Consider the following 24,047-nt stretch of genomic DNA (forward strand, 5'->3'; position numbering starts at 1 on the left):
CATTATTGGCCATATCGGCTGTGTTTACGTAACTTGTCAGTACAACAATTTCAATTGCTGGAACAGTGACTATGGAGGACCAGGTGCAATAACTCATTTTAGCCCAACCTTCCCCTCTCACCTCTCATCCCCATCCCAAAAATGTATTGCAGGCTGCAGTATACTGTTATTCACCCCTTTGTCTGTCACTGGGGCACCTCTCTTTGGGTGTTATTACAGACTGGCTCAGGCTGCCACACTCACTACCAGTGGCTTATATTTAAGGGGGCTTTATTTATTTTTGCAGTACAAAAACACCTTAACATCCCTTTTTCTTTAATCTAACTACCCCCAAGATGGTGTTTGCAGCCAGGGTCTTCATGAGGAGTTTCGGGCCCGGTACAGCAACTCTTTGGGTCCCCTTCTATCACCACTGAGGGGGGCGTGTTCACACCATGTTAGTGGCTCCTCCCACTACACAGGCAGGCCTGGGCCCCGGTACTTTGTACCTCTCCCCCCCCTACACACACACACTCTCGACACCCCTGTTTAAGCAGATTAACAAATCCCTACAGAACACCACAAAGCCATATTTTGGTATGTTGGGCACATCTGTGCACATTCTGACTGTGCACTCTTTTCCCTTTTCTAAACTGTGTGTTTGACCCATTGTTGCACCTTGCTGCTCATAAATGCCATTTACGACATATCACAGTGGTAGTTTACTAAAGTGGCATCCATGAGATAAGTTACAAGCGCAACTATGGCAGTGTTCAGTGATGAGCAGCATAGAATGGTGACACTTTGAAGTGCTATGGAAACCCTATAGAAGTGGGATGTGCATTAGACTAATCAATCTATGCCTACTTTTGTGAGTCCACCATCCTGCTGGACGTACCTTATTATTAATGTCACCAGTCTACACAGAACATTTCTGCAAAGCCAGTGTACCAAGCTGTCAATCACTCTCCACCTGCTGTGTTAGAGAAACCCCTCCCTCTGAACATGGCAGCCTGCTACAGAGGGTAAAAGAGAATATGATGGACATAATTATCCTCTAGTTATTTCATATGTATTATTCAGCTAACTACCTTTGATATATAGTAATGTTAAACATGGCTTTATTCATTCGTTAAATTATTAATGATAGTGAGTAGATATTGAGCATTTATTACGTCTCACATTCGTGTACAGTCATGGCCAAAGGCTTGAGAATGACACAAGTATTGGTTTTCCACAACGTTTGCTGCTTCAGTGTTTTTAGACCTTTTTGTCAGATGTTGCTATGGTATACTGAAGTAAAATTACAAGCATTTCATAAGTGTCAAAGGCTTTTATTGACAATTACATTAAGTTTATGCAAAGAGTCAATATTTGCAGTGTTGACCCTTGTTTTTGAAGAACTCTGCAATTTGTCCTGGCATGCTGTCAATCAACTTCTGGGCCACATACTGACTGATGGCCGCCCATTCTTGCCTAATAAATGCTTGGAGTTTGTCAGAATTTGTGGGTTTTTGTTTGTCCACCCACCTCTTGAGTATTGACCACAAGTTCTCAATGGGATTAAGCTCTGGGGAGTTTCCTGGCCATGGACCCAAAATTTTGATGTTTTGATCCCCGAGCCACTTAGTTATCACTTTTGCCTTATGGCAAGGTGCTCCATCATGCTGGAAAAGGCATTGTTCATCACCAAACTGTTCTTGGATGGTTGGGAGAAGTTGCTCTTGGATGATGTTTTGATACCATTCTTTATTCATGGTTGTGTTCTTAGGCAAAATTGTGAGTGAGACCACTCCCTTGGCTGAGAAGCAACCACACACATGAATAGTCTCAGGATACTTTACTGTTGGCATGACACAGGACTGATGGTAGCGCTTGCCTTTCCTTCTTCGAACAAGCATTTTTCCAACTGCCCCAAACAATCTGAAAGGGGATTCATCAGAGAAAATTACTTCTTTACCCCAGTCCTCAGCAGTCTAATCCCTGTACCTTTTGAAAAATATCAGTCTGTCCCTGATGTTTTTCCTGGAGAAAAGTGGCTTCTTTGCTGGCCTTCTTGACACCAGGCCATCCTCCAAAAGTCTTCGCCTCACTGTGTGTGCAGATGCACTCACACTTGCCTGCTGCCATTCCTGAGCAAGCTCTGTACTGGTGGTGCCCTGATCCCGCAGCTAAATCAACTTTAGGAGACGATCCTTGATCTTGCTGGACGTTTTTGGGCGCCTTGAAGCAAGCTCCACAACTATTGAACCTCTCTCCTTGAAGTTCTTGATGATCCGATAAATGGTTGATTTAGGTGCAATCTTACTAGCAGCAATATCCTTGCCTGTGAAGTCCTTTTTGTGCAAAGCAATGATGACTGCACGTGTTTCCTTGCAGGATACCATGGTTAACAGAGAAAGAACAATAATTTAAAGAACCACACTCCTGTTAAAGCTTCCAGTCTGTTATTCTAACAATCAGCATGACAGAGTGATCTCCAGCCTTGTCCTTGTCAACACACTCACCTGTGTTAACGAGAGAATCACTGACCTGATGTCAGCTGGTCCTTTTGTGGCAGGGCTGAAATGCAGTGGAAATGTTGTTGCAATTCATCTGATCACTCTTAATGACATTCTGGAGTATATGCAAATTGCCATCATAAAAACTTTTGCCCATGACTGTATTATATACCTTTGATATGTAGTCATGTTAAAATGTGGCTTCATTCATTCTTTATATTAATAATGACAGTGAGTAGAAATTGAGCTTTTATTACGTGTCACTTGTATTTGCTTTTTACTATTAAATAAGACTCATTTAAATCCTCACTAAAACAAAATCTGTGGGTGTAATGCTCAAGGAACACCCCCAAACTGCCTAACTCCTCCCATCAGAATATGCACCCCACAGACTCTACTGCCTTGGCCTTTAAATCAATGTGTTTGTGAAAATATAGACACAAAGGCCATAAACACTTACATGTCTTGCACTTGTGTAAATTACCATTATTGTCTAGGAGAGACTTCTTAAAAACATGGCACTTTCCTTTGATTTATGGTAATGTTGACAGCAACACATTGTCTATTATTAATCAGCTTAATTGATATTCCAGACACAACAGAAAATCACTGTACTTTTATAGCAATATTAATCCCACAGGCTGATCTGGAAATGCTGAAATGATTATCTTCTACTTAAAAGTTTTAAAACTATAAAATGATGGAGCAAATTGAAGATTGAAGTAAATTCAGTAGTTTTTAGAACTCAGACTTTTCAGATCCAATAATTTTGGTGAGTTAGATGTTTTATGTTGTATAGATTATTAACCCTTAATAATGTGGGGTTTGTATATCTTTGACTGCTTATTTTAATATCTGGCATATTGACAAGGTTGAATTTATGGTAAGAAATAATTACCTATAAAACCTAATTTGAAAGGTATTTTTGTAAAATTGTGTTGGGTTGTCAACCTTGCATGATATATTAAGTACCTTTTATTTCATTACATTGCAGCCTAGGGGATGGGGGCTCATTCCCTACATGTCTGGTGAACCAGGATCCTGAGCAAGCATCTACACCTAGTGGAACTAATATAGCAACAAAAAGGTAGGTTTTGTTTTCTTTATTGCCCAGGCATTTATTAATCTATTATTGTTTAGTAGTCCTGAAATGCCATGAGCATAAAGCAGTGGTGCTCAACCGTCCCAGCACCCAGTATAAAAGTAGCTTGTTTGACCTTTCCTTTGGGTCCTTATTTGTTATCGCACTCGGCTCTGACCCGGACTCCCAGACCACTCTTCATCTACTACTTAGCTGGTAGCTGTTCTGGAGAAGCGCGACCTGCACGTCCCTTGTGGCAAAATCAAACTTCCTTGCGGGGGGGTCCTTGGCAAAGACCAGGGGCACGTTATACTTCGTGCCTTTAGATTCTGCAGTGCCAATCCTAGCAAGTAGGCAACATCCAATTTGCTAATGTGTGACAGTTTCCTTACAACCTAAATCTTTACTTAGGAGTGAGTGACAGGATTGGGATTGTTACTTGACCTGAGATGGATTGTCAAATTGGACATCGAGCAGCCAGATAATTTACCTCTTCATATTGACCGGTGTGGCCAGATGATAATCACACACAGGCCATTACTGGTCATTGTTAAATTGCATTTTACGTCTTGCCTGATAATGATCCTATTAATTTCTATAGGAATATTATCTGGCATCTAGGTCATTTTGGGGGCATACAGCGATATTAAGCCAATTGAGCAATATTTTCTGTAATATTGTAGAATGTGTGCACAGGTTTAGAGGTACGTCCTGGTATTCTTCACTTAATTACATGGCAAAAAGGTTCTGGTTCTTTGAGGGTGCGATCTGCAGACTCCCTGCAGCAAAACTCAAACCAACATGCAAAAATCCATGTTGAAAACCAGGGAGGTTGCTTAGACCTCATGCCTCTGTTCTGTCTGTTGTATTTGTGCTAACTTTGGTTGGTGTAAGAATCCACCATCTTTTGCCTGCAAATCCTATCAGTATACTCTGGCCAGCACATGGATCCTAGAAGCCAGGCAAGACCATTTGATAGGGTTTCTCCAGTCGGCTGGATACACTTCTACATACCGTGGGTGTACCGACCTCAAAATTCTGGTAGTTGTAGTTCTGCAACAACTAGAAAGCCATAAGTTACCTTTGAAGGTCTGCGCTCATATATATGTGTGTGTGTATATATATATATATATGTGTGTGTGTGTATATATATATATATATATATATGTGTATATATATATATATATATATATATATATATATATATATATATATATATATGTGTATATATATATGTGTATATATATATATATATGTATGTGTATATATATATATATATATATATGTTCCATTTGAGAAGCAGATGGCTTCTCTTGTGTATCTTAGGCTGCTCTTTGGTAATACATCAGCGCCTATTCTTGATATAAATCTGTTTATATACTGATCTAGAGGATAAGCTACTTGTACTGGCCTGCGGAGATATACAGAGGGGCAATTGTGGGCCCAGTACATATTAAACAGATAGCCCCCTCTCGCCTGCTCAAACCCCATCTCCCCAGGCTTGGTGGACATAGAGGCGTATCATGGAATCATGGTACCCGGAGCAACTGCATGCTACGTCCCTCCCGTGTTAGTGGACTGTATTGCTCTCTCCTACCTGTTATTGCAGCTTTCACAGCCTGCTGCTGGTTTCTTGTCTAGATCTTGGAACATTGGGGCCTGTTTGAAAAATGTATAAGAACATGAAATATGGAAAGCCAATCAATAAATGTAGACGGTACATAACACAGGTCACACAATATGTAATACATACATACTTACATGCATACATACAGCCTTCAAAAGAGCAGCATTTTACCCTTAGCTTTTAGAATTAAAAAAACATATCAAAAATGACCTTGGCACACCCACATCACTCATCCCAAAATGCACCAACATTACTTGCTGCAAAATTCCACCACGTGCCACTCAGACCTCCCACGTGGTCCAAAACAGCCCCATATGTCCTTAGACACCCCCCCCCCCCTTTCCTCATATGCACCCACATGCACTCAGACTCCCACGTGGTCCAAAATAGCCCCATATGTCCTTAGACCCCCCCCCTTTCCTCATATGCACCCACATGCACTCAAACTCACACAAGCTCGCAGATGCTTCATGTACTAAAAAACTCCTCCACGTGGAGATCTCCTGACATGCCCATTACACGCCTGTCAAACGTTTCCACATGCCCTGTACATGCCCATCAGGCCTCCCCTCCTGCCCATTAGACTGTCTGTTAACGGTCACTGCTGGAGATGATGAGATCAGTCAGTGTGCTGTGGCCGGAATATGTGATTGGGATGTCACCAGGAATCACATGAGTTCCCCGGAGACTAGTGTGATTGGGGCTGAGGCGGGCTCTCCCCCATCAGGACGTCACACATATCTCTGGCGGTCCACCCAGTCAGGGCCCCTTACAACAGTCCCCCCAGGTGGCCCCCCTGCAGAGGGGTAAACATGAGAAATGAAGAAAGTTCCTATTCTGAATAAAGTTAAATTTAAACCGTAACATTGATGTGTATGGTGCCCATAATATGTTAGCAAAATTAAATATATAGGAAGATATTTACATATTGTACATTTTATCTTTTGACTTCTGCAAAATAGTAGTCTGATTGGTAGCATTATATCATATTCAATGTATATTGTATTATATACTTATATGATAAATGGTGACTTTTAAACTGTTGTGTTTCCTTTTCTGCACCAGTATTGAAAACCATCAATTCCCAGCTAAACCCCTCCGAGAGTCCCAAAGCCATCTCCTGACTGACACCCAGTCCTGGGCCGACAGCAGCTGCAATGGTGAAAAGGGGAAACTCGGTAAGGTGTCACATTGATTGCTTTTATGTACCCGATATAACATAACAATAACATGGTAATTATTTGGAAATAGAACTGGCAAAGTAAGTGGAATAAGTCTCCATGTAAAATAAGTGATGTTTCATGTTCACATGCTGGTGTACATAGCACTGTAGTCTTTAGTTAGGTATAATATTGTTATCTGCATCAGGGAAGGCTGTAACCTGAACCGGGCACAGATAACTGGACCTGAGAGAAGGACAGGAATTCCTTTTGATATTCTCCTCTGTTAATGTGCCAGTTTTGTACAGTCAGACGCCACAACAGCACAATGATCCGGGCTAAACGATATCATCCCTGACTGACCAGCCAGTTACTATCCTACAGGAACTATACAAGCTCTCTGACGTCATATACTGTAATATAGTGCACACCATTATAAAAGATGGATTAGAAGTTGACGCTCACAACCAATAAGTCTTCAAACATAATGCATGCCCTCTTGTGGAGCCCTCTGTCATTGACTTAGTGTAACTGCACATAGAGGCCCTTTACTAGTCCCATAATAATAATAGGGCCATTAAATGTCACTACACCGCTATACAATAGTCCATGCTTGCTAGTGCTCTGATGTGAAGCTGGCCCTTCTGCATTGACAAACAAAGGGGCAAAATTATTAAAAAAAGTCTGAAAACAACTGACGTTCGCATGGAAATAGAAGTCTTTCATTGAAGCTAAGAGCATGGGCTCTAAGGTTACTTATGAAATGGAAATTGAAATGAAATTATATTTGTAGTCTATGTTTCAAAATGACAACATATAAAATACATGCAAAAATAACAAGTAATAAAAAAGCTAGAAGTTACATTTAAGAACATATGAACAGGTCATGCCTAGCGGGAGCAGCTCTCTGGGTAAGACTCAGATTGTAAAGTAGAATGACACAGAGACGCCTTCTGGGGTGAATTGTTTCATTGGTAATTTGTTTTACTGTCATATGTTCCTCATTGGAATGTTTTACCATGTGACCTGCCACTGGCATCTATAATGTGTTTAAATGACGTTACTTAAAGGCTAACTTCACTTACCTAAAAATCCATACATCTAAAAAGTCCAGACCTTAAGGCTACATAGACGCTGGCTTTACAATTCTGCACTTAAGATATGTACTAATGCTAACTTAAGCGCACATAAGTGGCTATGAAAATAAAAATCATTGTATCATAATTAGACCGTATGTATTTGTGTCCTTACAAGTGTTTCACATGCATTACATAGCAGTGCGTATTTTTTACACTTGTTCCATCTCAGTGCATGTAATGCATGTCAACGCAGTTGAAAACTTTGATTCATCTTAGTGGGGGTGCAAAATAAATGCAATGGGCCTGATTCATCTTCGGACGTAAGTCCCGCTATGTGTGCTCTACACATGCTCAAAAACGGACTTTACGCCAGTGAACGCAGTGTCTGAACGCAGAAGACACTACTGACTGACTACGACTTGAGGGGGCAGATGCACATAGGCAATGTACAGTAAGGGTGTGCCGAGATTGGGCGCACACATATCTCTTCATCACCGTATCACTTGCAACAGGTACAGGTCAGGTGTAAGTGCCGACTGATAGTGATTACTGACATGTATGTATGGCAGAACATTTGTTTGCATTGCAAGTAAGAGAGACTATAAAAATGGATTTTATGTACAGTCCCCATTAAGAACATCCTGGTTTATGTATTTCATGTAAAAACTAAAAAAGACATTTTGTTTTTTACATATTCTTTTATTAAATTGCTGTCAGTACTTCTACTTATTGGTCAGCACCCAGCTCTGTGTAGTACTTATTGTTAGTGAACAGCGGTTTCTGCATATAACAGTCTCTGATTATTTGTTTTATTGTCTCCTGTAGGGTGTCTTACTCTTTGGCATACATCAGTCACCCTGTTACATTTTAATATGACATAAGCTTGCATTACTTTTAAATAATAAAATGTAGCAAAGGATAAAGAGGAATAAGGTTATTATTTAGAGCTTGCAATATTACAGGGTATGTGACAAAAGATTGAGAATTTCTTCCATGGAACCATAGAGTAACTTTATATCATTTCTGCTATGGCCATGTTATAGCTATTATTGTATGGATTGTATGGGAGGTAATTGACCTGTTCCTTATGCCTGGACAGACATTCAGCAGTGGTAGGTTTGTCACACACATTACACTCCTACAGCATCTTTAGGTTCTGAGTTTTTCTAAGCTTTTATTGGTGAGGTTAACAGAGTTCTAAAACACTGCAAGGTTTTATTTGTAATTATCCCATTATTAAATTGGGACATGGATTTAATTGCCAGCAAAGGGATCAGAAGGTCATGGGCCTGTGTAATGCCATACAATGCTATTTGTATTGTAGTGTTGTAATTACTTTCAATAGGTGTAGTCTTAACCTCTGGAGTGCAAAGCACTGCAGTTTGTATTGTACTCGTTATTGACTATTTCAGCTGATGCCTTTTATGTGCCCCCTAAACAATAACAACAGGACAGCTAAGCAAGTAATTGGAAGCCCTCTTTCATTCAGTACTATGCTCCAGTTCTAAACAAATTTACACAAGGTTGCCCCACTTGTGCTCCCGTACTCCATGATGGTTATTCATTGCTAGATAAACAGCCCACTTACATGGAATATTTCAAAGTGGAATAAAAAAAACAAATATTTATTATTGTTATTATTATTATTATCTTTGACTTATAAGGCGCCACAAAGGGTCCGCAGCGCCGTACATTACATATACAGAAAACAGAACCAAGACACAACATGATACACAAATATATACAAACACAGGTGACCGGGTAAAGCAAATCAGATTATATCTGACAGATAGTGAAAGGGATAGTAGAAATCGGCGAGAAGAAGGCCGAAGATTAATAAAACAGGGAAAACAGGGCTAGGGAAGCAGGCCAAGAGGTACAGAGGGTGAAGGAACAGTAGAAGGAGCAGACAAGGAAAGAGGGCCCTGCTCATGAGAGCTAACAACCTAAAGGGAAGGGGGAGACACATAAAGGGTGGTACTAACTGGGGGAGAGAGCCAGGACAAGAAAGTTAGTAGGACTGATAGACTTGAATAAAGAAATGAGTCTTAAGGGCACGCTTGAAGCCTTTGAGAGTAGATGCTAACCTGATGGAACGTGGAAGATCGTTCCACAGCAGGGGAGCAGCCCGTGCAAAGTCCTGATATATTCAACAATATCCCAAAATAACTAGGCTATATTAGATAATGCTCTCTAACTGATTCTGTCAAGATATCAATTTCTGTTTCTGTTTCATTTCTATTTTATTTCATACTTGCAACAACTATATTGCATAGTGGACTCACAGTTTCTATTTGTTTTTTAAGTATTTAATGCTTCTATTCAGGGTCAGTACAGGAGTTACAATGGGGGTTGAGGGCTGAACTGTAAAAATAGAATTACAGTTTGCTAATTTTAGAATTAGAAATGGACATTGCAGATTTGGAGGTAATGTATAATTGATGTCCATTTCTCAGTTAGATTTATTTTGCAATCATTTAATTTGGCTGAAACAACTTGTATTACCTCTAAATACATAGGACAAGTTACTGATGAGAAATAGGGATTACTAATGCTAGTTATGTACTGCTGACATATGGCCAGTCATGGTATAGTGAATCTAGACTGTTATACGGTGGTTTTACATTTTCATGCCCTCGTATCACGATAGAGGTAATCAGTGACCTGGATGTCCCAGAAGCCGTTAACTGCTGATAATAATAATAACCTTACACAGAATGATATGTGTCTGAGGCCTCTCAGGCTGTGTGATAAACAGATCTCTAAAACAAATTGTTACAGACTCTGTGCTCCATACAAATGAATGCATGTGCTGTGCAGACTTCCTGTCGTCAAGGGATAAATATACCCAAATTACAGATTTCCTTTTTTGATACACCGTAAAACATGTGGTGTTCTATTATCTTGCACAGTACAAGCAACAATTTGATATCTCTACCACATGAAGATCAATACAGTGATAATAATATATAAAGATGTTTGACAATAATGAAAGGCATATTAATGGACAATTTTATGCTTCCATCTATATTGGTGGATTTTTGGTTTGAACTGATGCTACTGTATTTAGCTATTACATTTAATTTAGGCTTTTTAAATTTATTCTTTAAAATTCTTTCACCTTGCCTACAGCTTCAAACCAAGCGCTCATTCATGCTGCAAATTAAAATCACCCTTAAAATCACATCTTCTGTAATGAAATACGTACAGTAACTGTGATACTTGGACGTAGAGATCAGCTCATACAAACCTATTGTTATGCTTCAAAACATTACGTTTTGTTGCCTTGTGGCAGGGAAAGGAAAGCAGGAAATATTTGAAGGAAAGAGGCGCTACGACTTGAGAGTAAAGAAGTCTTTAATCGCAGTGCAAAAGCCTTTCTGTTTGGGGCAATCACACAAAATGTGACAGGAGAGTTAATTCATGAACAAGATCTACAGGATGTATTGCAACTGGTGGGGAACATTTTATGTAATCTGGTTGGTACGTAATACCAGCTACAACAATGTATCTAAACATTTGATGTAATCTGGTTGGTACGTAATACCAGCTACAACAATGTATCTATACATTTTTCTTGATTTTAACACAAATTGAACTATCCCACCACTTCTCTCCCTCCAATGTTTCGGTTATATCTGTTTCCCACTTTGTGTGGAGCTTTAGAAGAGACGTTGGGAGACCACATTAGCTGGAGGTGAGGTCACAGGACAACTTTTATTCTGCACAGGTTCTTGAAATCAGTGCAGTCCTAGCTGACACAATCTTACAGTGATTGGTAAAAACTCCCTGACTAAAGGTAATGCTAAAAATGGAAGCTGAATATTTGGTTATAATCTCTGAAAGATGGGAAAGTCTGAGAGGAGGCTGCATCATTTAACATTTGTACACCCACAGATAGCCAAGTAGTAGAGCAGTAAGGTTGTTTTGGGGGGGGGGGGGGGGAATTAACCCAAATGGAAATTAGCGTTGACTGGGAGGAAGCTGAGAGGAATCTTTTATTGGGGTGGTCCTAAACACTTTGATTAGAAGAGGGGTATTGGTGTTAGTTAGTCAGAGAAGTGAGGAGAGTGCATTGAGGCCTACACATCCAAACTCAATAGGCAAGCCGAGCCCTAGGACTAGATGGAGAATGCTATTGGATACACAGAGCAAACTAGGGGTCAAATAGTAGTTTCTCAAATCTGGATAATTTTCTAAACAATTTAAATGTATTTCTTTGTAGCAAGAATTACACATTTCATATTTGTTGTGTTGCATGCTCACAGGTAAAGCTCTATTTAAGATTTCCATTTATTAAATAATTTCATGGTAAACCGAAACTAGCAGAATGGTGGGGTCAGTATGTATGCAGTCTGTAACAGGTCATTCCCATGCCGCAGTTAGACTATTTTGCTGCTGCAACATCTTGGACATGATTCATAAAGGAACGTTAATACAGTGCATGCCATATTTCGCGCAAAATTGCTCTGCTCATGCCCAGAAGTGGACCATACGCCAGTGAACGCAAGAACATCCAATTCATCTTCGAGCACAGAGGTGACTTACGACAGCCTACGAGTTCATGGGCGGAGCAGGGGGGGGAATGGCCGTATGCATATAGCCTATGTACAGTAAGGGCTGATGGATCTCTAAAGCACGTATTTTTCTTATCGCTTGCCCCAGCTACAGGGCAGGTGTAAATGCTGAGAGATAGTGATGACAGATGGGTATACAGCTATAACAAGTATTTGCAATCAAGAGCAACTATAAAAATGAATTTTATGTACAGTAGACATTAATAACATTATGATACATTTATTTAATGGTTGGAGGGGGAGGGTGACTATATTATTAACAGGTGATAATAACTTATATATATATTTATATATATTTATACTTATTTCTTTTTTATTTTTTACTTATTTATTTTTTACTGTGTGTACTGCTGGGATTTTATATTCCACATAGGTATTGGATGTATCCTACAGGGTATTGTCTGTCAGTGCAGAGCGTACCTAGACCCATATTCAACAAGAGACTTTTCTTCAATCTGCTTGTAGTTCAATATGGACGTGTGTATACCCACATTATGTGCCTTTTTAAAAAAACTAGATTTTCGTTACTTCTGCGTGCCTTAATGAATCAGGCCCCTTGTGTCTAGAGCACTGATTGGACAGCTGCAACAGCCAATCAGTTGATCTTGACACAAGTATCGGCAACAGTGAAGAGTCAGAATTCCTCTGCCTGCTGCAAAGAGAATGGCCCAGTATGAAGATGATGGAAGGTGAGTATCCAAAACAAGAGTTCAGGCTGTCAGGGTGTTTTCATTTGAATATTTAGTATCGGTGGCTTTCTCTTTTAATGTATTATTCTGCATCTAAGTTGGGCTGTTGGACCAATGTCTTTCTGTCTTTCCCTCTCCTGTAGGTACGAGTAACCCAGCATTAACTATAGAGAAAGAAACCTAGCTGTTCGGAAATGTTGGAGATGTTGAAGAAAGTAAGATAATAATTTATTCTTTATCACAAACCAGCCTTGAATATATATAGTTCTCTATTTGTTGATTTAATATGTCACATGGTCACAAGGTTCTTTTGAGGGTTTCTAGATGGGGAAACATTGCACATGAGCTGTGGGTGCTAAACTCTTTCCCTATGTCCTATATAAAAGCTGTCTGTCTTTCATAAGAACGGCCATACAGTCTGCTATTACTCAGTGTTCAACACCAGATTCCATTAACGCAAAAGATAAAACAGCAGATGTGTTATTTTAGGTTGTTTAGGAACATGGAGACCACAAAAACCATTGTAGAGCTCCATACCATAGACCATAAGTCAGTCAGATAGACAACAAGGTCCTACATAAGAGGTGGCACATAGTTCCCAAATAGGATAGTTTGTAATGTAATGGAGGATAGGGCACACTATAGATGGCTATCGTCACACATATAAGTACAAATTATTATCTAACTACAATGTATTTAGCATGTGTTAGGACTGCGGTTACTAGATAAGCTTTTAGAACCAGGCTAACAGAGGTCTTCACCTTTAGCAGCCGCCTTTCCCGTAGAACTATACTTGTTCGGAGGTACTTGCATGCCCCCAGGACTTAAGCTCAGGGGTATTTAAAGCTTATCCAAATAACCACAGTGCAGGATGTAAGCGGAATGCTGGAGGAGGAGGTCAGGAACAAGCCAGGGTTGTGGGAGACTTGCAAGCAGGATAACCAAGGGACAGGCAAAAGGTCTGGGCAGGCAGTATACAGGAATATACAAAAACTGGCAAAGGTCAAGGGGCACAGGAGTTCAAGCAGGATCCAGAAAACAGGCCGAGGTCACAACAGGGAATCAGGTCACAGATATCGAATATCTGCAGGAGCAAAAGCACACGTGCAGCACACAGGAATCTATAACCGTCAGGGATGCAAAGCCCTCCCTGCCTTACATACATTGATGGGCCAATCAGAAAGGAGGAGACACAGGGCTGACAATCAGCCTCAGGGGGCTGCTAATTAATTACTAGTTTAAAACTGGCAAAGGAAATAACACAAACCAGGAACATGTATAAATATACAAATGAACCAATTTAATTCATAAGAGAGCTCCCCCTGGAGTTGTAGAATGTCCCTACACACTCCTAATTCTGCCACAAAGAAAGCCCCAAACAATAAGCCACATGTATAAAACAGGGGTGGATCTAAAATTGTATTTTCCGGGGACGATTTAGGGGGTGCAATTTAGTCCCTTTTTGACAGCCTGCAGCTGCACACTATGTGCAGGTCCGTTCGGCAGAGACAGGCAGTGAGAGTGTGCTGCCCAGCTGCTCTGATTGTGTTTTAAACACAATCAGAGCAGCCGGGCAATTTAAACACTGTTAGATCACGCCGGAACACGGCGCTATTGACAGAAGAAATGACGTTCCGGTCGTCATGGTGATGGCCAGGACGTAGCTGCACAGTGGGCAGAGAGTTGCGGTAACTCGGGCACTGCCGCAACTCGTGACAGCATGTAGCTGATTTCAAGTCTGAAATATATAAAATGGTGACTTTCCCCTCACAATCTAACTCCATATTCATTGTCACCGTCATACTTTACATGTCTCCACATGTTTGTAAAAATGATAATCTGACTAGATACACATAAAACACAGTATAATAATGAAACACTGTGTGAAATATACTGACTGCTGTTTAGTGATTAAAATATACTATTAATGTTGAAGTGCAGTATCATATATTTAATCCTGTGTAACCCTTAACAACCGATTGATTGTCTTTCATTTACAGTTTTATGTATATTAATGAATATCCCTTTAAATCAGTCTGCAAAAAATATTATATCTATGTTTGGTTTATCTGTAAAATGTTAGTGAAAAGCCTGTGGGATCACCAAGCACTAATTAGTACCAAGCCTCTCTCAGGAATGGGACTCCATATATGCAATTCTATAACACAAACATGGGACCTCTATTTAGCTGGAAATCCCACATATTTTGCTAAAATAAGTGTAACCCCCTGTCACTGTGTGTAGTATGGGGTGCAAAGGTTACACAGTGCACCTCCTTCTCAAGCCCTGGCTAGCTGATGGGCATGGGTGTAACTAACCAGAGGGTCCCTGCACATGCAGGTGATTCTTTGTAAGTAGTGGGGCACAGGTGATGATGTCACTTTGTGGTGCAGCAATAAAAGTCACAACAATTTGGGCGCCAGACCATCTCTATCACAAACTGAACTCTTTATTTACACTCCTCTTCCTCCAGCACGATAATCATAATGGTTGTAGCAATAATACTCTCTCCAGCACAGTTTTTAATAAGCAATATGAATGTGGTTGCTACCTCCTCCTTACTGGCCTCCCCCACTCCCATCCCAATGACCGTCGCCTCTCCTCCACTCTGATCACCTCTTCCCACTCCAGAATCCAAGACTTCTCCCATGCTGCCCCCCTTCACTGGAACGACCTTCCTCGCTCCATCCGTCTTTCTCCCAATCTGTCCTCCTTCAAGCGGGAACTCAAAACTTACATGTTCCTAAAAGCCTACCAACCTTCCACCTAACCCCCTCATCTGCTCCACTTCTTCTCCCTCTCTCTCCTCCCAGCCCCCCTGTTCTCTCCCCACTTACTTCAACTTGTTCCCTATGTGCCTGAGTTCTGTCTACCCTCCCTTAGTATGTAAGCTCATTTGAGCAGGGCCCTCTTCCCTTTGTTCTCCATACCTGTTCTTCTGCTCCATCTTTACTGCATTAGCCTTCCTGGAGTCTCTGAAATTTTGGTATTTTTGTTTTCTGTTTGTAATGTTTCACCTTGTGTAGTCTAGTGTATGTGGTTTGTACGGCGCTGCGGAACTCTTGTGGCGCCTAACAAATTAAGAATAATAATAATAATACTCCTCCTGCACAGTTCTTAATGTTATCTAGATGTGATATAACATAATTCACATGTCTCTTACACTCCAGTACTCCATACTTCACTGCAGTTCACCCCTTCTCTGCAGGGGCACTCACATTGATGCTGACAGGCAGGCAGCTTCACCTCAATGCAGTTTTGACACAAGCTGTGTAACTCTCAACTGCAGCTCACCCCTCCTGCGGGGATCATTTCTCCTTTGGGCTCTGACACTTTACTCTGTGTACGCACAGCCCCTGGCTCTGACACTCCTGTCTGTGTACTCTCAGCCCCTGGCTCTGACACTTCAGCTACCATGCCTCTTGCAGCAACCCTCACTCCAGGCTATCTTCTATGCAAAATTTTCCCCTCTCTCTCTTGGGGTTCTCTTTAGTGATATGGGGTTCTCCCCCTCACTGGGATGAGGGACTCCTCATCTCTGTATATGCAGCAATGCATGCAGCAATCTACTGCATGCAGCAATCCTCATTTCTCTTCTGGGGTCCTTCCCCTTATGGGGTCCCCCACCCTTGCTTAGGGGACAGTAATGATTGTCTCTAGGCAGCAGCCGCCACTCATCCGCTCCTGGGTAATGCCAAGGGACCCTGGAACAGCCACCTCCACTGTCCAAGGTCCCCAGTTTTCACATCATTTCTGCTGGTTCTGTGCCTCTCTGTCTGTGTCTCTCCCCCCTCTTGCTGACAGCCCCTCCTTCTTCTCACTCAGTCTCTCACAGGCTGGGCTGAGTTATCACCATAGCAACCAGCTTGGGTCACTTTTCACAAATACCTAAATTGCCCTTTAGGTGACCCCTCCTGTGTTCCCTGGGGTGCAGAGTTTACTAAAATGCCACTAGGGGGCGTTACCTAAGTAGAGATTAAGGTGTATTTGCAGAGTAGTAATGTGAGGTTCCAGAAAAAATGATGCACCTCTATATGAAACTTCATACATCCATTTTTTTCAAAATATTGTCCATTTAGTTGAAGTAGATCCTCATCACAAGCAGTATTGCCTGTTAAGAGCGTTTTGTCGCTATCCAATAACGATTGTCGAATCTCGATTTGTTTCCAACGCACAAATATTTATTCTCAAAAAGTAGCAGAATAATTCAAGCGAAATAATAATAAGTACAGCCGTTACTTATCGCAGGCGCTCTGGATCCAGTGTACAGTCATTCAGGTCTGAAGTCTGTGGTCAAGGTGACTGAACACTACATGAGAGCTACTGCTTATATGCACACAGAGATACAGTGAAACAATGCAGATGGGTTAGCTTGCTTCTATTGGTCCAGGCTTCAGGAGGGTCCAGGGGGTTGCACATGATAGGCTAATTCAATCTAAGGAATCCAAAGGTGGGGGTCATCTCTCCAGGGGATGAGCTCTGTTCTTCCCGCCAAAACTCCAATTACAATCAGTCCATTAGCATTTCACAGTTAATATCATATTAAAGGTTTATTCCCTAACATCAATAACTAGAGTATGCAATGTGCGATCTCTTCACCGAATGCACCGAACAGCTGCTGATGTAAAGGGGATTAATATGATATCAGACATGACCTATTTCCTTTAACCTGAACCATATGCATCACTAATATGCATATACATTATATTATTACATATAAACACTACTATATTTCGACAAAAATAACTATGTGTTGCGACTACGATTAATGTGTACTATTTACAAATGTTTATGTTTGTGCGAATGAGTGTAAAAGTGTAGAAACTGTTTATTGCCACGTGTTGCGGCTGGATACGCCCTTTTACGCCGTGGCGTGCTCTATGCATAATTTCAGACAAAGACAATCAAGTTTGCTCGATATTAATTGAAATGACTTTATCCAATTTGCTGACTTCGACATGCCAATCAGTGTTCTCTCTATTCTTCATTTTACAGGCTTGAGGTCCATGTACAGATGTTCATCTGAAGAAGAAGTCATGCTCTCATTGGCTAGCTTTACATCTGTGCCAACACCAGGAAATGTGACCGTGCAAGAAGTCTGTTGTGGTATTGAATGATGTAATGGAAGGAAGAGGAAATATTTGTAGTGAACACTTGGCAGTCCTATGTTGTATGCAATGTTGCAAAGTTGTACTTTGACCATGTTTATGATATTATAGCACAAACAAGCATTATCGTCATTCCTCTTCCAAGAAGAAACATTATTATAATTCTTGAATGCAAGATTGATGGCAGCATATTTTGTATGTAAAAGCAAACAGTATATTAATTAATGAGGCCAATTACATGTTATTGAAGATCTCATTAAATGACATCAACACCTACTGAGTCCGAAGGTACATTTTTTTATTTTTATTTCCTAAGTCTGTCAGAATGTATTTAATACATATTTAATGTTTCATAGAAGTACAATCACAAAATATATAATGTTCCAGTAGTTCGGTGTAGAACCTTAGAACCCTCAGAGTGTGACAGCGGTGTGGGGAGACATCCCTGACTAGAATATGGTGAAATATAATAAGATTATTATAGATGGCTGAAAAGTCCCCAGAACAGTGGCTTGGTCCTGCGATTTAAAATAGTGAAGAGACCATGGATGTCCCCAAATGTGTTCCGGACACATTAAAGCCATCCAAAATTCAATCATAGTTCCCTGCATGTGTTAATCTTTTGTAATATAAATAACTTTTCTGAAGTGTTTTAATGGGGGAGGGAGAATACATACTGTCCAGGGAAAACCAAGACATTCAGCCCTACACATGACTGTTGTTATTGACATCTGTGCTAAGTAACACATAAAACATGGTGGGCCTGAATCATTAAGGAGAGCAAAGAAAAAAAAAGGAGTAAGTCTTCTGGACAAACCATGTTACAATGTAAGGGGTGAAAATAGTTTAATATTTTGCACATAAGTTAAATACTGGTTGTTTTTTCATGTAGCTCTTCCCTCTATCTCAGCATTAATAGATCACCGATATTAGTGATCTGTTGCTAGCTAGAGTTAGATAACTTTATATATAATGCTGCCTAGATAAGGCAAATCATAAAAAGAAAAGGTCATAAAAATGTAACCCCTGCTCCGCACTAGTTCCTTTCACAGCACCCTAAAATGTAATCTCAAATCTTTATTCCTCCATGGCAGCCATTACAATGGGTAGGTTCTCTTTCCAGTTTATGTCTTTGCCCAAATAGGCCACTGCAGTATTTGGACCCTCCAGGACTCTGTACCATCACGAATCCCACTAGGCCAGTTGTTCCCATTTCCTCCTATTGTCTCTTATTCCCCGCCCTCCTTTAGCATGTAAGCTCTGATAGACAGAGTCCTCTCTACCTTATGTCTCCCCACTGTCTGCCCTCCCCTCTGTCCCTGTTGTGTCTTATGCTAAATTATAATTTTTTTTAGGCCATGTGATTTGTTCTGTTGATTGCATCCATGCATGTATTATTCTGTCAATCTGTATCCATTGTTCTTATCTGTATGTAATCTTGCTATTTTGTTGTATGTTCTAATCCCCTATGTAAGGCGCTGTGGAGGCTTGTGGCGCCATATATATATATAAAAGGTGATAATAATAATGTAGAGATAAGTTAAATGAAAATGCTCCCAGCCAATATATAAGACAGCTGTCATTAGTATGAGGTAGATCAGGGAATGTTTTATTTTATTTTTTTGTAGTGCAGGGGTTTACCATCCCTGTGGTCCTGGTGACGCACCACCTGTGAAGCCAGCAGAGGACTGGGTTGGCTTCCTGGGGAACACCAATCTGCTACTTTCGAATTTGAATTTCACTCCAGTCAAAGGACCGTGCTGAAGGAAAAGGATTACCATGTTCACTGTTACCGTAGCAGCCAGATGTCTGCAGTGGAACAGAGTCCAACCTCAGACAGCCAAAGGGCATCCGCTCAAGGTAAGCCACTATGTAAGTTTAAGGAACATATAAACTGGACGAAACAGTCTTTTGTGACAAAGGAAGGACTGTGTGATATGCAAGGCTTAAAAAGAGCAACATCTCAGACAAGTGTGGACTTGAGGATACATATTCTCAGTCAGAGGAGAAAAGGAAATGTAGATGACACCTTGGTAAAGAATCTAGGGAGATTAAAGAAACACCTAGGATATATAAATCTGCCCAATGTGGAAATTGTTCTCAAATATTTATACAAGTCTATGGCATGGATGAGGAAGCAACTACCATAGAGGTTCCTGAACCCCTTTTGAAGACTGCAGTAAGAAGGGTAGAGTTTTTCCAGTTTATAAGGAATTGTCACAGGTGGAAAAGTCTAACTCAAAAGGATTAGAAACATATCTATCCATTCAAGATGTAGAGGCACAGAAGTGGAGCTTGGTGCCAAAAGTGGATGCATCTGTAACCACCAGTAGGACAACTATCACTATTGAAGATGGGGTTCCCCTGACCGATCCCATGGATAGAAAGACGGAGTGTTGTTTTTAAAGCTTCATGTTTCATCTGGGACCAGAGCGAAATTGTATACAGATGTCTAAAAGGAAGTGAGCAGACAATACATGCTGAAAGGCATCAAAAGTTACATAGAGGCATAGGACCCACTTTATCACAGATCAATGTGTTTTAGACATTGTAAGAAGTGCATACAATATAGTTTCATCAGTATCCCAGGGGGAATTCCTTTGCTCAAGCCAAGACTCTGTTATACCTAATAGAGTTGGAAGAGTTACAAAACAGTCTGCAAACCTTCAGAAAAGCTTGGGTAACTTCTCCTGTCCCTGCAGGTCAACAAGGCATAGGTTTTTATTCCAGACTCTGCATCGTCTGGGAACAGTTTCTGAATTTGAAGAGGCTCAACAAGTTTGTCCGTACTGTTACGAGTCACGGCTCATGCTGTGTCTTGTCTCGCTGCGGCACCAGGGCAATGGCTGGGACATTTCCCTAATCAGCGCACGCACATTAAGCCTCCTGGGGCTAATTAGGCACACTGAATTCCTGGTTCGTGATTGGACAGTGAGTATTTAAGGCAGGGAGGACTTAGCCTACTATTTGTACAGGAGGTGGTTGCCTCTTATGTAGGCGCTGGCGTTGTCTTATCCCAAAAGGGCCCTCGTGATCACAAACTACATCCCTGTGCTTACTTTTCACATAAATTCTCTGCTGCTGAAGCCAACTGACTGGATCACTATTAAATAACTTTGGGTATAAATGTATTTAAAAGGAAAATAGCACAGGGCGCCTATTTATATAATTGCACGTGCACTTATTTTTGATATTATGTACATTGTGAGATAGGAAATCGTTATTTCTGAGACCAGGGTAGAAAATTTGTTTTTTCTGTTTTAAGCTTTCAAAAGCAAATACCTTATTTCTGATATATACCTGATACAATAAGTATTTGTTTTGAAAACTTCTGCATTTATTGATGCAAGAAAATGCTTTGTTGTACCTGTCTTTTGGAATGCGTATCCTGCTAGTCTAAAGAGAGTATTCATGTTGATTGCATCTTTTGATATGTGAGGCCTTTTGAAGGCAGGAAGGGTTAATTAAGACCTTGTTACTGGATTTCCTGTGTCTAAAGACAAGATGCAAGATACCACTGGATTTGTAAGATATCACAGACAAGTGTAAATATCATTAGATTTGCAATGCATGTAAATCAATGTTTTGGTAAGCAGGGTACATCCTAATTCTAACAATAGCCTGTGTCCAAATCTGTATAAAATGCACTGACTTGTACACTGAAATGTATCTTTCTGAATTCATCTGACCTGAACGCTGGTACCTTCAACCAGTGTTTGAGCAAATAAACATCATTTGCTTCATAGACCTGCTTGGAATATCTTCCATGCTGAAAATCCTGTGCCCTACAGATAAGACCCAAACTCTAATCCGTTCTCCAGCTGATTCTGAGGTTGGACCCAGCTCTCCAGTACCACCGCTCTGCCTGCTACCCATGCAGCCCTGGTCAGTGCGATAGGCCAGGGGAGATTCATTCACAACAACCCGGATCTATAGTAAGAGGTCAGGAGTACCAGCCCAGGTACACCAGCAACGAGGTACGCTAGCAGCATCAGTTACCCAGAAGAAACGTGGTTCTGAGTGCCATAGAAGGAGCTCAGTGGTGGCAGCAGGCCCCTCTCACTGCGGCAGGAGCGGCGCATTCGCGACCGGGACGGTGGCAAAGTAAGCCCAGCCGGTACCCGGCAACAAGAGACAGGGTGGCATAGGCGGTCCATCCTGTCACACCACACTACAATTGGTCACCCTTATTCCCCTGAGCTGAATTTGCATACAATAACGTGTATCATTCTTCCACCTGCATCTCTCCATTTTTCTGTAACCTTGGTTTTCATCCGAGATCTAACTCCTTGTCCTCTCTCATCCCTTCTGGACTTTCAGAGCTACGCTCCATGGCTTCCTGTTTCAGGGTCATCTGGTAAAAGGTTCATTCCACCGGGCCTCCTTAAAAAAATTTGCAGACCACCATTGAAGAACCTGCTCCTTTAAAGTTGGTCGGGTAGTTTGGCTCTCCACCCGCAACATTAAGCTCAGACAGCCCTGTAAGAAGCTCGGTCCTTTTTAATAAAAAAATGGGTTCATTCTGTTGGATTCAGACTAAGGCTCCCTGAAGATCCCCAATACTTTCACTGTTCTCTTCTCAAGCCTGCTATTTTTTCAAGCAAATGTAGACTCCATCAACCACAAAGACCTCGGCTTGACCACTTGGATGAACACCAGGAATTTCTGGTTAGAAAAAATTCTTGACTCCAAAAGAGTTCAGTGGTAAATTCATTTCCTGGTACAGTGTGGCCCAGAAGAACGATCCTGGGCTCCAAGGAAGCGCTTACACGCTGCCAAGCTCATTAATGAGTTTTTTTTAAATAATTTTCCAGGAAACCAGGGTGTCGAGGTTCCTTAACCCCTCAAGGGAAGCGGTGGGTGTATGGTTACGAGCCACGGCTCTTGTGTGTCTTGCCTCGCTGCATCCTGGGTATCATCACAGGAAATTTCTCTGGTTCTGGGTCAGGACTTTCAGTTCACCTGCCTGCCCTTCGGCCTGTTGACATCCTGAGAACTTTTACCAAGGTGCTATTTACTTTGGTGTTGATATTACGAAAGCGAGGGGTCAGGGTATAATCTTATTTAGATAATATCCTTCTGGTGAGTTCAGAGCACACTGTTAAATGCAGGATAGTTCAAGTGATAACCCTTCTGCATGAACATGGCCAGATTGTGAACAGGACAAAAAGTCATCTTATCCCTTGAACAAATAAGGTTTTGGGGGGTCCATATAAACACCATACAGAACAAAGTATCTGTCAGAGGAAAGGCTTATCAATATACAATGATGGTAATGGATACTGCATCAGGAAGTGTTCCAGCTGCTGACAGGGAAATTTGGGCTTCCTCATGGGTCACTATGGCAACAAAAATACTAGATTACCCAGCAACAGAGGGAATAGACAGTAACAGTTCCATGGGCATTCTACCTAGGTTATGTTTCCACTCATTGCTCACATTCTAAAAAACATCATAAAAGACAAGGCAGGAGTCTTCTTTTTTTTGCGACGCCATCCATGGTTTCCTATAGCTGGGGAGATGCTCAGAAAGCAAACATGGCCTCTGCCTCTTCAGCCAGATCTCCTACACCAAGGCCCAATTCTTCTTCTAAATCAAGAGCAGCTAGCGTTCTTCCAAACGGTAAAGACGATTCGTCTATTAAGGTCCTTTGTGGCTCCATGGAACCTCAAAACTCAGATTTCTGAACCTTTTGAACAACTACAAGAGGTTTCTCTGAGATGACACCAACGGTGGTGTGTCCTGGTGACGGTTACTTCTGCTCGCAGAGTTGGAGAATTAAAAGCACTGTGGTGCAAGGAACCCTTTCTGAACATCCATGCAGATAATGTGGCACTTAGAGCATATCTAATGTTTCTGCCAAACGTATTTCACATTAATAAGGAGGTTGTATGGCCATTAATTTTCTCCACAACTTATTGATGAAAAGGAAAGAAAGCTGCATTTATTGATATTTATCCAGGGCAGAAGAATTTTGAAAAATGGAGTAACTCCTCATTATTTAAAACCATATAATATTCATATAAATCCCTCAACCAAGTACCACCATGTCCATGTTATGAATATATTTGTTAATATATTCTACTATACATGATCACAGCTGCTAAGATTTTGCACCAGAAATCCGTGGATGTATTGTATCACTACTCAGGACTACTAGAATGGTGTAAAACAGCATGGTAACCTCCATGTAGCCTGTTCTCTGCCTATGGTTGAAACATGTAAATATATTTTCAGACATAAAGT

The 24,047-nt window shown here is 41.0% G+C and overlaps 1 protein-coding gene across 1 annotated transcript in view; it reads left to right on the top strand.

The window, feature by feature from the left end:
- Window positions 1–18,077, top strand: part of ZDHHC2 (zDHHC palmitoyltransferase 2) — a 71,723-nt gene extending 53,646 nt beyond the window's left edge. Inside the window, exons 10-13 of the mRNA XM_075196326.1 lie at window positions 3,475–3,567; window positions 6,254–6,366; window positions 12,837–12,908; window positions 17,689–18,077. Of these exons, the coding sequence (XP_075052427.1) occupies window positions 3,475–3,567; window positions 6,254–6,366; window positions 12,837–12,877 (247 nt within the window). The 3' untranslated portion in view covers window positions 12,878–12,908; window positions 17,689–18,077. The remainder of the gene's footprint in view (window positions 1–3,474; window positions 3,568–6,253; window positions 6,367–12,836; window positions 12,909–17,688) is intronic.
- Window positions 18,078–24,047: the final 5,970 nt, after the last annotated feature.

The sequence above is a fragment of the Mixophyes fleayi genome, chromosome 1, assembly GCF_038048845.1.
Source record: "Mixophyes fleayi isolate aMixFle1 chromosome 1, aMixFle1.hap1, whole genome shotgun sequence".
In the NCBI taxonomy this organism is placed as follows: domain Eukaryota; kingdom Metazoa; phylum Chordata; class Amphibia; order Anura; family Limnodynastidae; genus Mixophyes; species Mixophyes fleayi.